Below are 17,670 nucleotides of genomic sequence, written 5' to 3'. Positions count from 1 at the left end.
CTCTAATTTAGGAAACTTATTTCAGCCAGCATGCCTTTCCTGGCCAACTTTATAAACCTCTCTTCCTTGAATTCTATGTTGGTGGATCACACACACTGCAATTAACAAGGAAATTCATTCATTTATTCAGAGAACATCAGTGACAACTATTTGAAAACAAACGGCAAAGAGAACCAGGAAGCTTCTAGCTCACCACCAAAAATTGTGTCAGATATGGTGTACAAGTCTTGGGTTTGAGGATTTTAGGAATCTGAACTCAGAGCTACTTTTTCCTGATGCATTTTATTCTGAGCACCAAACACATGAAAATGAATCAGTGATATTAAAATCCCATTCTCTGCATTTTCTTTTCTTACTATGTGTGCAAAGACATAAGGAATCATTATAAATTCATATTTAATAGTATAAGCACTGTTGATTGAATAGATGTGCTTATATTTTGATGTTGTAGAAATATGTTCATAAAATGAGAGCTTTTTGATTAGCTATTCATGGCTATTTAATACTGAAGTCTTGAATTTATATGGTGTTTCCCACCTATTCTCTTCCATCTCTTTCTTTTATGGAGCACAGAATGCTAATTACTCCTCTCCTGGGTAATAATATTGTTATCATTTCGTCAAAAATCCTGAAAAGCTCCAAAGTCCTGCTTTCTAATTACCCTCAAAGAGGAAAAAAAAAAAAAGGAGTCAGACAACCACTGGCAAAGTCAGATTTAGATTCTGATGGACGTCCTCCAGCAAGTTATCCTGATTCAGTCAGTTTAAGATTCCCAGGGACAAACAAGCCTGTATTCCAACAGATTTATAGACTCATTACAACAAGGGAGAGGAACATACACCAGAGAACCACGGACATTGCACCAAATGAAGACATAGATAGAGTTATTATACAGTTTGGGAAAGGGTGGAGTTGAAGTATAGTTTATAGGATGCAGTTATTTGATAGGTTCAAACCAAGCTGGAGTTGTGTGAAGATCAGGTCTGGATTGTGAAGTGGACCCAGGGTCCTATTGCTGGAAAACCACAAAGTTATGAAAACGTGGAATGTTGTCTTTGGAAATCCCATATTGGAAGCTGTGCCCCCTGGATTGGAAATCAAGATTCCATCTCTTTACCAAAAGAACTTAGACCGTCCAAGCAAGGGTGAGATGTTTTATCCTTGCTAATATCATTTCATGCAGCAAGTTTCCGATAGTGTGCGGATTTTGACAACAAAGTTCCTCACTGAGTGAGGAAGCACTAGTCATTCAAAGAAGGGTTGTTAGGACATTTTACAGCTGCGGCAAGTTCTTAGGAGAATGTTTCCCATTAAACTTGCAGCTGGCTTTCTCCGTTTCTGTTATTCCAGCCTCATGAATGGCAGGGCAGATTTTTGCTATCTCAGACTGAGCTAATTTCTCCTTTCTCAATGCCATTGAGTATGTAGTGGTTTATCAAAGGACTTTGCAAAAAGAATCTTATTTTAACTTCATCACAATCATGAGGTGTAAGGCAAAACAAATGTTGATAGCTCTGTTTTATATGTGAGGAAACCAAAGAACACACGTTTAAGGTTCTCCGCTCCTTCTTCTCTTTCCATAATGCCAAATAGCGAATTAAAAGAACAACTAGAATTATCATCCTTGATTTCTAGAACTCAATCCTATAGCTCTTTCTTTTCTTTAGAAAGGTAGAGAGAAATGATAATCAACATGTCTCAATCCTGACTGTGAGTTGTGTGAAATGTCAAGATTTAGCACTTTTCAATGTACAAATTACTGTTTTCCTCTCATGTCTCATAGACCCCATGGATATTGGAACCACTTTTACTCTGGGCATACGTGTTAGAAGAGAGATATGTGCAAATCAGAATTCTTGGTATGCAAATGAATCTTTAACAACATTTCTACAAAACATTAAATCCAGTTGTTTGCTGGATGATTCAAAAATAGGATAATAAATTTTAAAGAGTCCAGATTCATCTTTTTTATTAAAGAGGGCTGTCTGTTATATGAGATACAACCAGAACATTCATAATTGCTAAAAGAGAAGTTTCTTTTTCTTTCTTTCTTCCTTTTTTTTTTTAAAGATTTTATTTATTTATTTGAGAGAGAGAGAATGAGAGAGAGCACATGAGAGTGGGGAGGGTCAGAGGGAGAAGCAGACTCCCTGCCGAGCAGGGAGCCCGATGCGGGACTCGATCCAGGGACTCCAGGATCATGACCTGAGCCGAAGGCAGTCGCTTAACCAACTGAGCCACCCAGGCACCCTTCCTTTTTTTTTTAAGTAGGCTCTACACTCAGCAGGAAAGCCCAAGTCAGGGCTTGAACTCACAACCCTGAGACCCTGAGATCAAGAGTCAGACATTTAACAGACTGAGCCACCCAGGTGTCCCAAGAGAAGTTGTTTCTTGCTTGCAAGAATGATCTCTGTGGTCTTCCAGGCCATGACTACAAGGAGGGGTATGGGGAGATTGGGTGTGGATCAGTGTCCACTCCGGTTTACAGAGGACATGCAAAAGTGAGGTCATCAAAAATACCAGCACTCCCAGAGAATGTTCTTCTCACTGGTTTTGTAAAGGGAATGTCCTCTGGGCTCATCTAGATGACAAGCCATATGGCATGTCTTCAGGCATGTCTTCATGTGATATACCCATGTGAACATTCCTACCTCTCTGAGTCTTCTGACCCCTTCTTTGGTACTATGCCAAGGCTTTGGGGGCATCTCCACCTCATTTGCTAAATGCCATCCTTTTGTCCAAGCTTCAAGGAGCCAGTTCAGTCATAGACAGGACCAGCCCCAGATGCCCTTGCCAGTGCCTTCTACACCCTGATCAGAGGAGAGGACTTCCATATCAATGGAGTCTCCATTCTCCAGTCTTATATTCTACCCTTCCGGGTCCTACATCCCCAAAACCCGCTCCTACAAGTGTTTCTCTCTTGTTTCCAATATACATTAGCCAGTTCTTGCTGGGCTATTCTTTTTTTTTTTTAATATTTTATTTATTTATTTATTTGACAGAGAGAGAGTGAGAGCACAAGCCAGGAGACAGAGGGAGAAGCAGGTTCCTCGCTGAATGGGGAGCCTGACATGGGACTCGATTCCAGGACCCTGGGATCATGACCTGAGCCGAAGGCAGCCGCTTAACCAACTGAGCCACTCAGGCGCCCCTAGCTAGGCTATTCTTATAGGCAATACACAACCCTCGAGTTTTAATGGCTTAGACAACAAAGTCTACGTCTTGCTTACTCAAGGATCTGGGAGCCCTCCTGGGGTGGTAGTGAATACACGTGCCAGGCGGGGTCAATCTCTAGGCTCTGTCATCTCAAAACAAGACCTCTGTAATCAACGTGGCAGGAGAGGTTACACAGAATTCTCACTGCCCTTCTGCGAATCAGCTTGCAAATGATATATACCACTTCTGACTATAGTTCATTGGTCAGTGTCTCAGTCATTTAGCCACGCTTAATGCGAGTGGCTGGAAAAGTTAAGAGGATATATGTGATATTTGGAGAACACTACTGTTTCTGCCATAAATAAAAACAGTAGGCTGAAAAGAACCCATTCTAGATAATAGCAGAAGAATAAAGCCATGTTGCTGATTCCCCCTCATTCAACAAAACAAACAAAAAGGAGTCAACATTTAAAAGGTAAATCTAAATAAAAAATATAACTTTATCAGGAGGTAAAGGATTAAAAATAGATGACACAATAGGAGACATCTCCAAGAATAAAATACTTTGCTTGGTCAGCGATGAGAATTTTCTTTCTTTTTTTTTCAGAGCATCATTACCTCGGGACATAGACAAAGGTCTCTTTGGGAAGGTCTAAGAACCATACCAATTTCGGTTTTTATGGCCTCTGTTTGAGTAGCCATCAACTAGCTAAGTAGACAACTAGAATTGCTTCCCTTTCCTTGAATTAACATTTCGAATACAGAATCCCTACTTGTGTAGCCACCATGATACATTCATGTGTCTCTGACATGATTTTAAACACTTTACATACATAAATTAATCTTCAAAATTACCCATTTCAACAACAAAATTTTTTTTTTAAAGATTTTATTTATTTATTTGAGAGAGAGAATGAGAGAGAGAGAGCACATGAGAGCGGGGAGAGGCAGAGGGAGAAGCAGACTCCCCGCTGAGCAGGGAGCCCGATGTGGGACTCGATCCCGGGACTCCAGGATCATGACCTGAGCCGAAGGCAGTCGCTTAACCGACTGAGCCACCCAGGCGCCCTCTTCAACAACAAAATTTTATTATTGAATGGCATAGAGGTGTGTTGAAGACTTACCTTTGGAACCAGCTGGAGGCAATGATTCGTGAGGTTGAGGTATTTCCCTGAAGGGTGTAGCGCATGCTCTGAACCAGCTACCAATATGTGGTACTCTGTCAGGTACGATAGCCAGAATGTATTGGTTCTGAGAAACCGTCAGGCAAGGCTGACTGATTTGGCTGGTAAAGAAATAATGTGCCCTTTTTAGATCAGACAGTTTATTACTCACATAAACAGCAAAAGCAGGAAGAGCAAAGGTGCCAGCTCCCCATGTCCTTTGTCCCATGGGGTGCCACCGAACAAGAGGGGATGTGGATGGCATTTGATGCAGCATGTGATACAGCACACATTCATGCTGAAATGGAGCAGTTCCATAGCCTGCAGCTACGGCCCAGAGAAAGAGGCAGAAGGCCTCACACCTCATCGGAACTTGCAATGTGAGGAGAGATTGTGTCATGATAACCCCTGGAAGATAAGGTGGTGACTGGGACAAGGTCTTGTCAGAGTGCTTCACAAGTGTCCCATGCTCTGTGTTCTGGAAAGATCACAGGGCAGTCTGCCAAGACTTAGATCAAATCAGCTGCAGTTAAGTCTTGCCTGTGTGGTCTATGTGGAGATGTGCAAGGTCACCAGGGCGCCACGGCAGAACCATTTGCTAACAGAACCAAGAATTGTCGGAGATTTTCGTGCCCAAGTGAAGACTATTTCCATCTGCTGAACCAGTTATGATTCTGTGAGTTGAAAACTGGCTATGCTCTGCATCCATTACAAGCTTCCTGATGCCACTGGGTATGAGGTCAAAAAGGATACTATCCAGTATTCAGGAAAGTAATCAGCGACCATGATATATAAATAACAATAGCTTTCTATAAGAGTCAATAATTGGTAATAAAATATACTGGGGAGAAAGTTCACATTCACAATAGCAAGAAAAAATATTAACTGCCTGAGCATTAAAAAGAAAAGAAAAGAAAAGAAAGAAACAGGTAAGTCCTGTGTGGAGAGGGGAAAAGAGGAGAAAACTTTAAGGACCTAATAAAAGATTAAAATAAATGGAAGCACATAATACAATCCCTTATAGAAAGACCTGATATTTTCTACTGTAAATTTCACTTCAAATTATTCAATAAGAGAACTTGACAAGATAATTTTATATTTTATTTAGAAAAATAAATGAACTAAAATGGCAACAACGAAAACATTGAAAAAGTTGTTTGCACAGCAACAGGCAGAATTGTCAGTGGGAGGAACCACAGACTCTTATCTTGTAGCTGCTGAAGACTGTTGGGGTGAGGGGAAGGGCTACTTCATGAAAGAATGTGCTCCAAATGACAACTATTCTCGCTTGTTTCCTGAATTGCAAAAGTGTTTCTGAAACTATTCTCAAATATGGCCTCTACCTGAAGTCCAAACTTGATGAATTTCTGGTTGTCCTGAAAAAGCAAAGAGAAAAATGAGAATGGCCATAGCAACTGAGCTTAGGCTCTCCATGTTTCATGTAGTCCAGAGCTTCATTTTAGACTATTCCAAATGTTAAGTGAGAATTAATACAGTCAAGAGTCTTATGGTCCCTGATAGCTTGATAATTTCTCTTTACCTGGAAGACAGAGATGTAAAAATAGTACTGTATTATAGTCTAACTCCTCATCAGAAATTTATTGTTAATTTTTAAAAAATACTAGTTGCTTGATTTTCAAACACAGCACTTATAACTTGCAACACTACAATGGTAGGGAACCACTGGAGATAGGGAGATGTTCAGGTGTGAAAGGGAGGCCCCTGTCCCAACATTCCTGAGGTCCTAGACGCCAGATGGCGGGTGCGCAGCAGCACCAGCAAACTGCGCATGCGCATACTCTACGCCTGCGCATCCAGTCTCTCAGCTGGCGCCTCCGGCTGAGTAAGGATAGGAACCCAGGGCAAAGGCGGAGACTTCTGGGACACACACAGAGCTACCCAGCTCCAGAAAAAAAATCTGTTTCCATTTGTCGTAGAAGGAAATAGGTCTGCAGTCCACTGCTCTCTGTGGGTGAACACTGAGCATCTAGAAGTGCGTAAACTCAGAGGTCCTAAGGTAATGTCTGCAAAGAGACCTGGTTTGTTACTATTTCCCCACCTTAGACCACAGGGCTTTTAGAATACCTCCAGAATTTGCACTTGTGGTAGGCTTGCCACAAGATGAGGGCAACTGTAACATTTACCTGATATGAGGATGAATGGCAAAGTGGCTTAACGGAAAGAAAGAGGGATGCAGAGGGAACCACTCACCTTGTAAAAAGTCCTGTGGTTCTGAAAGATGAGGCACATGTCCCTCACGAACCCCTCCACTCGGAGGTACAGTTTCATATTCAGCTTTTTCTTGATTTTGTTTAACCACATGGGTTTCTTTGGGCCATGAGACGCGTCGCTCCCCTGTTGACAAAGTGAGGAAGGGCAGACTGTGAGCACTGTTCCAAGTCTACCCACTATTACAGACCAAGCGCTTGTGTCCCCCCCAAATTCCTATGTTGCAATCCTAACCCCCAATGTGATGGTATTAGGAGGTCGGGCCTTTGGGAGATGATTAGATTGTGAGGATGAGCCTCGTGAATGGGACTAGTGCCCTTATAAAAACAACCCCAGAGAGCTCTCTCCCTCTCTTTCCACCATGTGAGGACACAAAAAGAAGTTGGCAGTCTGCAGGATCCCACTGGCACCCTGATCTCAGGCTTTCAGCCTCCACAGCTGGGGGAAATAAGTATCTGCTGTTTGAGCTGCCCTGTCCATAGTACTTTGTGGTAGCAGCTTAAGTGGCCAAGGACTGAGTAAGCTGACTCAGATATCCATCAACAAGATGAAGATAATGACAAGTGACCCCATTGGACCCATATCACAAATTTGACAATGCCAGTTTTGGGCTTTGTTGCCATTACTTACATAATGTGGTCTTGAAGCAAAAAAGAGGCTTTTTGAATAGCAGTAGACCTTCAAGAGGACAAATTCACATTTCTGCAAAAGACAGAGGAGATTTTAAGTGAAAAGCAGCTTGGGGAGAATGAATTGTACATACGCTCAGACAGAATGCACAGCTCCCAAACCTGTGGCCTATGAAACAAACACGGAATGGGAATTTTCTTTGGAATACAGATTTTTGGAATTCTTTGGAATACAGACCTAGGGTTAGGTCATGTGATCAAAGCACAGCAGGGGACAGCAGTTCGCCCGTGGGCACCATCCCTCCAGCCTCTGCAAGACTGTGCTTCTTCTCTCAAGTCAACAGAAAGGAGGAGACTTCAGGTTTATATTTCAACTCACCAACTGTTCCTCAGGCACCATCCGCCTCTTTAGGACCTCAGATGCCTGGTGACATGGTTGGCTTTGTGGGTAACTTTGTTGAAGAGCCTTTATCCTGCAGAAGATGCAACTCCATGGGTCCCTGAGGGATTGGGCATAAGGTCAGCAAAGGTAGGTTCTCTGTGATTCAGTCACCGTTTCTACAGCTATTAAAGTCCTCTGTTCAGGAATGACTGGTGGTTTCCACATTGTATCCAACTTTTCTCTTGGACACTCCTCTGCGCTAGAGCCCCATTTGGGCACAGTTGCCAGACACCCCTCCCATTAATAGTGGTAGCAGGACTGACAGTTTGTTGAGTGAGCTGCCATGGTGGGTGATGGTCTTTCATTCATCTCAAAACTTAGAGTTCTTATCTGAGCTACTGTGGACTCAGTAATGAGCCCTGCCTGTTAAAATTTCCAATTGGTACCTTTAGCACTGGAGTCTTGGGCCTCAATGAGCCATCAGACCATAGTAAAAGGAAACCACTTCTTGTTTCTCAACTTTGTTGAGTAAGCACAGAGTTATAGACATCCTCTCCTCTGGCACTGCCATTACCTGGGCCTAGAATCTATGCTGCAGAAATTTCTTGGAAAGGAAATCTATGAACAGAGTAGTGTCAGACATCTGCCATTTGCCTTGAGATTCATTCTCCATTCTTCTCTGCCAGGTTCCCTGTGCTGAAGGGCTCTCGATAATCAAGTGGATACAGTGATCCTTCCTAGAAATGTCATTTGCCTTTTTCCTTGGCTACTCCAGTGCTTGCCCAAGGGGCCCATTCCTGAGTACCCGTGGTGCGAGGATGGGGACTATACATGGGCTCAGCAATAGAGCAGGCCTGTCTTCTGCCTCTGCAGCTTGCTCAACTGCAGAGCTTTATGCAGAATCCCTAAGATGACACTATTCCCTGGGAACTACCTGGGAGCAGGTGGATTACATCAGACTCTCCCATTACCAAGGGGCAATGCTCTGTCTTCATAGGGATGGACACAATACTGATGGAAATCATCCATCCTCCCTGGTCACAGCAATTCTGCCTACACTATCACTTACAGAATGCCTTATCAATCTCCATGTTATCCCTCATACCATCATCTCTGACCAAAGATATATATATATATATTTAAGATTTTATTTATTTGCGAGAGAGACAATGAGAGACAGAGAGCATGAGAGGGAGGAGGGTCTGAGGGAGAAGCAGACTCCCTGCTGAGCAGGGAGCCCAATGCGGGACTCGATCCCGGGACTCCAGGATCATGACCTGAGCCGAAGGCAGTCGCTTAACCAACTGAGCCACCCAGGCGCCCCAGACCAAAGATATATTTTAAGGCAAAGGAAATGTAGCATCAGTGGCCATCAAAGGCTCATCACAGTCCCCAATTTGTCAACTTTTTGATGTTCCCATAGCAGGTGGTATATGCTTTAAACCAGCACCTAATGCATGGTGTCATCACCCCAACAAAGTGCCTGGGTCTGGGAACCAAGTGGGGGATATGGGGGTGGCATCTCTTTCTAGTACAGCTAACAACAACTTGAAGAGTTTTTGCTTCCCATTAATCTATTGCTGCTAGAGCCATTAAACGACTCTGGATCATATTTCTGGACCCTGATACTTTAAGACTCTGCTCCCTCTGCATCAAGACACATACAACCAGAGACAAATTCTGCAGGCTGAGTGCGCACGGTTGGCGGAGTTGTGCCACAGGAGGGAATGGCAAAAGGGGACCAGGCTCACTAACCTGTTAGCATCTATATGGTGGATGTGGCATGTCTCATGAAAGGACTTTGGACAAGTATCACAGCAGAACAGCTTTCCAGGTCCACGGCACACCTCACATATATTTGAGTTTCCCGGCTAGAAGGGGAGATAATGCAGACATCACTGGAATCAGTGAGACCCGAGAAGGTCGACACACTGGGACTCTAGAACACATGACTTTTGCTTTGTACCCAGGTGACACTTATAAATTTCTCTTCTCAAAATATTGAGTGAAGATTTTGGAAGAAGACATTCCGGTCTGTGGCAAAGTTTGGGAGGAAGTGGCTATTAGACCACTGAAGTTTTTTTATGAAGATAGAGATTCTGACACAAGACTAGCAACAACCACAAAAAGGGATGAATTAAAGATAATCTGAGAAATTCATTATTTTGCTGGCAAAACTTGGCTCAGGAATATAATACAGTGTCTTATCTAGTTATCTACATTGCATCATCTACATTGACTCACTGAAGAGTGATTTACTGAGAATTTAATATAAGAGATTACACTCTGACATATCACTGCATCCTCTTTTCTTGGCCATAAGTTCCCCATGATTTGAAGGGCCTGGGGAGGAGTTCCTGCACTATGGACTCCGTGCCTGGAGGGCCCCTGGGCCTATGACAGTACGTCTGGGTTGGAAAGACGTAGACACAGATGACCAGGTGGATGCCAGGGAGGACAGAGCTCTTTGGCTCTGGGAGCCTGTGGGGAGATGTCCCATGGTTTAGCTCAGCATGTAAGGTGTGGAGGTGCTGTCCCCAAATGGCCAGGGATTGTGGTAACAGTGACCACCACAACTGAAGGCCTAGGCCATACCCTCATTTTCTGAGGACATTCAAGACCCAGTGTTTTTGTATATAAGGAAGGTGGAGGGACCCACAAAATTGGTTGATGCTTGATTTTTCACCAATCGCAATATGTAGGACCTTTAGCCATATTTAATTTCCTTTAGTGAAGTTAAACATTTGATAGTGTTTGTATCTAAGTATTATGGAGTAACAAACACATGTTAAAAACAGTAGAATTAATAGACCAAAATAAATCTTGGTCAGGGAATGAGCCCATTGATGGGTAAAAGAAATCACATTTTTTTCCTGTTGTGTGTGATAATCTATGTGGCAATAACATGTGAATCCCTACATACTACAATTTCTATGTAAGAAGGTTGTGTGCCTGGGCTGGAGAAATGCCCAGAAGGATGAGCACCTGGCCCCTCTCCTAGGACCACCTGAGCAGCAAGAGAGCCAATTGAGGAAGACTACGTGGTGGGGAAACATTTCATCCAATGGGTGGCAGCTCTATACCTAAATGAAAATATCCTCTTAATACCATGGGTTGGAAGAAGGATTTACATCCTCTTGTGACAATCTAGGTATGAAATAATGCACAGATTTGGGGGCTGGCCAACCCAGTGATGGATGGTCGGGACTCTTGGTGGCAATGAGGAAGTGGGGAGGTGACAGGGAGCACCATTCCACCTCTTCCTTCTAGAAACACTCTCTATGCTTTGTTCCATGATATTCTACTTTCTTGGATTTTTTCTAACCCTCTGCTTTTTTTTTTTCAGATATCCAGTTCATCACCACTCCTGCTGATCCCATTTTTCAAAACTCCTATCTCCTTCTCAGTGCTTCTGTGAGGTCTACAGCCACAAGGATGCAGATGCCTTACTTATTAGCCGAAGTACAGCAGCCTGCTTTTTAGGTTCTAAATCATAACAGTCAGAATATCATCCCTACACCCAGTGAGCTGATGTGAATTGGGACATATCTCAATTTGTAAATTCTTTTCATCTATAAATTCAATGTAAGAAGAAGAGACACAAAAGTCACACATAAGAGGAAATTCTAGGCTCTTGTATCTTGCCCATGCACTCCCTTTATTGAAAGGGAAAACTTAAGGAATGGCCTGGAAGGGACATCCCTGGACACATCCCCACCTGGGCCTGGCATGGGCTGTGTAAATATTTTTCTTTTTTTGTCATAACAGATGACACTCATAGATGCTGACCATTGCTGGGTGGAGGTTTCTAGACTATCATCCTATAAAAAGTGCACTGTAAGCAGGCCCTGAGAAAGAATGAATAAACATGACAATCCCGTGTTGGAAGGTCCATAGTCTAGGAGCCCACAAACTCAACATATATCTCTTTAATTTTTTAGCAAGAAATTTGTCCTTTTGCCTGGCAGTGGTTCTCAACCTGCTATACAGTAGAATCACCTAGGGACCTTTAAAAAATTCTGAAGCCCAAGGCCCCATCCTCAGAGATTCAATTAATTGCACATGATTTTGGTTGTTTGCTTCACCAGGGTGGGGGGGACATAGGCAGTATGTTTTAAACATTCCCCAGATGGTTTTAAGGTGCAGTCCTTAGTGGATACCTCTGGATTCTAAAGCAGTGGTTTTGGGATGAGCAGGAGCAGCATCCACTGAATCTTGTTGGAAGTGTAAATTCTCAGGCCCCATCCCTCACTCCCTGAATCAGAAGGCAGGGAGATTCGGATGAACACTATACCATGGCCCACAACTTTGGCTGTGCATTAAAACCACCAGAGGAGCTTTGGAAAATCTTGACCCTCAGGCTGCACCTTAGAACACTAACATCTGAACCTCTGTGGGTGGGACCTCCAGCTGATTGCCGTGTGCAGCCAAGGTTGGAGGCCCAAGGTCTAGCGGGATTTCTCCCAGCAAAGCCTGGGAGCTGTGAGTAGAGTCATTATCAGCCTACCAAATCTGTCACAGAAAGGTTATGAAAAGGTGTGAGGACATTCTTAATAGAAGAGTTGCTTTTTATCTTCGCAGAGGGCTTGGTTGTGAACTGTGAGGAATAACCCTCCATGTCCATTCCAGGTATCAGAAAAGTTGTGCAGACCCCAGAGATGAGAGCTACTCCACTACACAAGGGTCTCCCACGTCCAGCAGAGGAATCGAAGTCATGTGGATGCATCTAGATCATGCTGGGCAATGCATTTGCTAGAAGAACAGAGGGCATGGCAACCCTTTTCTATCCCTTCTCCATAAGCATCCCTTATCAGTACAGCTGCCCATCATTCAATAGTGAGAGCCCCCCCTGGAGTTGTGCAAAAAGGTGATTCAGCCCAAAACATCCATCTTGTTGCAATGAAAGCAATCAAAGTGTGATTTGGCTTAGAGGGAGGGGCCATCTGTGATGCTGGCAGACTTTAATGCAGGTAGCTGTAACAAGCAGGGCCTGTGGAATCAGAAGGGTCTGCACATAATCAAGCACTAGCCAAGCAGTTTGAGTAAAAATGTCTGTGATTTGCTGTATGTTGATAGTTTCTGTCTTACCCAGCTCAGCCCCCTGATGGCTCCCTTGAGATGAGCTCCAGGGCCTCCATAAAGGACCCTGCAGATACTTCCCTGCATCACCCACTTGCTCTGTGTACATTTCTCTGCAGGACTGGTGACAGGGTCCACCCCTGGACTTGCCAGCTTGGCTCAGCCTGTTCCTTCTCATGGATGCTTCAAACCGTCTTAGCTCTGCCTCTATCTTGGAGTGGATGTTTGTGATCTTCCTTTCCTTCCTATCACCTTCTTCAGAATGCTGCTATTCTCTCAAGTGTGTTCCTTACCTGTCATGTGCACGCCAGCCTCAGCTATTACCACTTTAAGTCCTGGCTCTAAAGACCTCAGTGGTCTAGCGCTCTGCCTCCCATACTCACTCTCAAGGGGAAATAAGGAAACAGGAAAGTTTCCCTGAACAAATGGAAAGGGAGCTTTCATGCAGAAACACCAATTCCAAAATCATCTCCCTGGTGTGGGTGATGTGTCCGTCTGCGGTTCTCTCCTCGTCACACACAGTGACATACTCCAACTGAGTGTGAGCACACTTCAGAGAAACGCAGCAATGATACAGGTCATGTATGGAGGGACAAGGCCTGGATTATTCTGGGGTCACAGTTGGGGAGTTAGTACTTACGTAAGGGTCAAAAAAGTCATTGCTGCTAGGCTCTGGTATTGTCTGCTGAAAAGAGAGAAAGATTGAGTGACTATATTGAATATGATTTTTCATTAACCACGCATTTGAGCAGACTTCTTTGTGTAAAGGATTCATGCCACAGCCTTCCCTTTGCTTTATATCTGCATTTATGGGTCTGTATATCTAATTGGAGAATAAAAAAGCATGAAATTTTATGTCACTGACAGTTTGGCTCAATGCAAGTTCCATTCTCTGGCTGTCCGACTCAAGGCAGCCCTTTGTGAAGCCACACAGGGAGCCTGGTCCTGGATTCCACAAATAGAGTTGGAGCTGCAGTGAGGGAATCAGGCTGAGGGCTGAATATCCACGGCCCCCAGCGACCGCAGCGCCCAGAATCCTGGACACCTTGCAAGTGTCCCCGAGAACCCCACTGCCTTCTGCAGCTCACCCAGGGCCTAACCTGAAAACAAAATGGATTTAAGGTCCCCAGTCCCGCCCCTCTTCTTCCTGAAGCTAAGCACCTCTCCACTGTCTCCTGAATCCCAAAAGCATGCACTGACCTTGGATATCTGTGGAATGACTCGGCCTCCTTCAGTCTGGAACAAAGGCTGACTCAGCTTCTACCTCCCACCCAGGCAGTGAGGCCACAGATAAGCCACTCAGTGTGATCCAAAGCACAATGACCTGGGAGACAGCCACGCCACTGCCTGCCTCTCAGAGTGGCCTAGAACCACCCCCATCCCACCCCAGTAGTTATTGTCCCACGTTAGACAACGAAGCTGAAACAGTTCCTTGGGTCTGGCGCTTTGGCCTCCTGTGCACAGCCACTGGCCAAGCATATGCTTAGTGCTTAGTGTTTGCTCCACAGGTGTTTGTTGAATGGATACAGAAGTGAGCAAACAAATGAACACAGCTGTCACTCAGGAGAAGAGGTTTCTTAGCAGCCAGTAAATGATTGGCGTGGAGTTTTCTATCTTACTCTCTTGGAACACCTTAGCTATCACCATCGGGTTTAGCAGGAATCTTATGAGCAGGGAAACTGCCAGTAGCACCACCTGTCATTTGATGGCACAAGGAACAGAAGCCTAGGGGCTGGGGAAGGAAAAGACCTTCTGGAGAGATGCTCTGAGAATGGAGGTAGTCACACCTTAAGAGTTGTAAGCCCTGAGGGAACTGAGAGATGGCATTTGTGATGAAGGGATGGGAGACGGCCAACTCAATTGACTAACCCGGACTGAGTTACCCTTGACTCCCTAGCACTGGGCAGAGATGTTTGCTCTTCATGATCAGAGCAAATAACGTGTCTTTCTCCAGAAAACCCAGTGGAGGCAGGCCCTCGTGACTGAGTCACTAGCATAAAGCAGTGGAGTGGGTAGCCCCAGAAACCAGCTTTGTGAAGGCTGTGACTTTTGGGTGCAGCAGAGATGGACCAAGGCCACCCCTATTGGAGGTTAGGAAAATGGAAGCTCTTCCATCTCCTTTGTGTACCACACAGGTTCTCTCTCACACCTGCTCTCGGAGAGGCCATGGAAGACACCGACTATCCCATCTCCTTCCTTGGACTCCATGCACCATGGAAACCACTGGTCCATGAACTCCACATGTGACTTTGAAGGAAAGAGAATTCACCTCCATAGATGGAACTGAGGTTTGCAAAGCCCCTCTGGTGAGGCCTGATGCTTTCATGCAGACACGCAGCTCCAGAACCATCTCCCTGGTGTGGCCTCTCCATAAAGCAGAAGATCTTCCGGGTCAGCATGGTCTCACCCCTGGCACATCAGCCTTCCAGTCTCTCTATTCTCAAAGGTGATATCTCCATAAAGGAAATGAACGGCCCTTTAAAGAAGGATCCCTTGAAGAAGGACTCAGTGTGAATGTGCGTGTGTGCATGTGAAGGAGAGGAAGGATACAAAAGAAAGGGAGAGAATGTGATTTGGGTTGTTTGCTTCGCCAGTTGACACATGGCTATTATCCATCCCAAGGGGGCGAGACATTGGCAGAAAGTCATGTGATAATTACCTTTCTTCTTCTTCTTCTTGGCGGGTCTGGTAGGTATTTATTCTGAAAGAGAAATGAGATGAATGCTATGATGGGTCCTTGTTTCTACTCTGTGAGCTTGGTATTTCCAACTGCCCTCCAGATATGTCCCATTGTCAACACAAATTCAGGGTGTCTTCGTGGAAAATAATGTCCCTCTCCAGATCTGTAACACACTGCTCTCTCTTACCCAGATGCAGCTTTAAGGTAAGCTTTAAAAACTGCATCCTCTCTTGCTTTCCTCATAGCCTTGCCAGCTTTTCCTTCACAATGCCTTCTATATGCACTGCTTCCTTTCCATTCCCTGGGGCCCCTCTAGCTTGTGTGTTTAGCTACAGCTACCCACTGTCACATAACCTGGGGAGCGACGACAGGGCGCAGGCCCCATCAGTGGCCCTGGGCACACAAAGGTGTCTAGGCCTCTGGGGAGACAAGTAGGATGAGCCTTATAGGATGGATAAGGATGATAAAGTGTAAACCCTGCTCTCATAGAGTATTTTGGGATCCAGAGACAGGTGACTATGGTAGGCTGAATACTGGCCCCCAAAGATGGTCAGATCCCAACCCCCAGACTTCTGAATATGTTAACTTAAGTGGTAAAAATGACTCTACAGATGTAATTAAATTAAGGACCTTGCAATGGGGAGATCATTCTGATTATCTCTGTGGGGCCAAGGTAATGACAAGCATCCTTTTGCCAGGGAGGCAAGAGGGTCAGAGTGAGGAGTAGGAGATGTAATGACAGAACACATTGGAGTGATGCCAGGAGTGATGCCAGGAAGGGCCTCAAGCCAAGGAACGCAGGCAGCTTCCAGAAGCTGAAAAAGGTAAGGAACAAATTCTCCCTGGAAGGCTCCAGGAAGAACCAGCCCTGCTGACACCTTGACTTGAGCCCAGTGAAACTGATTTCAGACTTCTAGCCTCCAGACCTGTTAAGATCATGGATTTGTATGGTTTTAAGCCACCCAGGTTGTAAAGAGCTGTTAGAGCAGCGACAGGCAACAGGTGTGGTGAGAAGGTGCTGTTTGAGCTGGGCCTCGCGGGCCTCGCATGGGTGGATCAGGCACAGAGGCGGTGAAGGTCATGTGAGGTCTTCATGGCTGCCAGCACTCCACCCTCCAACCCATCCTGCATTCTCTGATCAGATTAATACTTCTAAAGCAGTGTGTCACCTGTGTCAGTCAGTCCGTAACCCCAAACCCTCCCACGATCCCTCCATGATTAAAGGAAGGGTCCAGACTCCTTCCTCCAGCCTCCAAAGTCCAAGACCCCCACCTCTCATTTAAATTACTTTCCTGTGACCACATTACACAGTGGCAATTATTCATGACCTCATCAGAGCCACAATTTCCTGTCTGACCTTCAAAAGGATAAGAGTTCATGCATTTGGAGGACTAAGCTGTACTATAAAGCAGCCAGAATGCTTCTGAGTGCAATGTTAGTAACACATGCATTGTGACCTGGGCGAGGGCATCGTGACAGTTTTCTGGACACTGAGAAATTCTGCTAATGCTTGGAGCTGGTGAACAGTGACACTAAACCCTGCATGTAAGCCGCTTATCATTGGGATACCTTAATCAGGTCTTTCAGGGGGAATCCACCACATCTCACACTCATCTTCCAGTTCTTGGACCGTGAGTAGTTTCCTTCAACTTCGAATTCCCTGAAGGTAAACCATCTTCCATCCTTACCCTTTATACACTTCTCTGAGGTTCCTGTGAGACCAAAACAAGGAGTTGCCAGGGAGTGCCCCCCACCAACCAGAGAACCCCCAGAATGTGGCCTTCGCCATGCACCTGAGCCACCTGTCTTGGGCTCAGAATCTACAGCAGGAAAACTGAGATGGCTCTCAGCGGCCCCCCAGGCAGCCCAGAAGGCAGGGGCGGGACAGGACTTCCAGTCCTGTGTGCACCCGTCTTTGACTTTTGTTTAACGAGGACGATAATTAGCACCAACGTTTATTTTAAAAAAGTATTTCACTATATTCAAAAGAGAAAAAACTGAATGGCTCCGAAGATGAATGAGCAGGATTCTTTTCCTCCCCTTCTCTGAGAGCCAGGCTGAGTTTCAGGGGGGACAGACGAAGCCACACGGGTGGCCATGTAGGAGCTGTCACCACAGCTGCACCTGCTTCCTCTTGTACGATGTCGGTCATCCAGCTGATGGTAATCAATTATTTCTCATATTTTGGGGGCGCCTGGGTGGCTCAGTCAGTTGAGCATCTGACTCTTGATTTCAGCTCAGGTCAGGATCTCAGGGCGGTGAGATCAAGCCCCGCATTGGGCTCCGCACTGGGCATGGAGCCTGCTTGGGATTCTCTCTCTCCCTCTCCCTCTGCCTCTTCCTCCTCTCTCT

General features: G+C 45.1%; 1 protein-coding gene across 1 annotated transcript; it reads right to left on the bottom strand.

Moving 5' to 3' along the window:
• Nucleotides 1-5,452: 5,452 nt before the first annotated feature.
• Nucleotides 5,453-17,470, bottom strand: LOC110580688 (nuclear body protein SP140-like protein). Its single transcript, XM_044913628.1, has 8 exons — nt 17,443-17,470; nt 16,888-17,030; nt 13,279-13,461; nt 9,315-9,430; nt 7,557-7,677; nt 7,179-7,250; nt 6,531-6,674; nt 5,453-5,695 (listed from the first exon to the last, which is right to left on the bottom strand). The coding sequence occupies exons 1-8, from the start codon at nt 17,468-17,470 to the stop codon at nt 5,570-5,572; spliced, it is 933 nt and encodes a 310-aa protein (XP_044769563.1). The 3' UTR covers nt 5,453-5,569.
• Nucleotides 17,471-17,670: the final 200 nt, after the last annotated feature.

Source organism: Neomonachus schauinslandi, chromosome 3, assembly GCF_002201575.2.
Source record: "Neomonachus schauinslandi chromosome 3, ASM220157v2, whole genome shotgun sequence".
Taxonomy (NCBI): Eukaryota; Metazoa; Chordata; class Mammalia; order Carnivora; family Phocidae; genus Neomonachus; species Neomonachus schauinslandi.
Note: the sequence above shows the minus strand (reverse complement) of the source record. Positions and strands in the feature narration are given on the sequence as shown.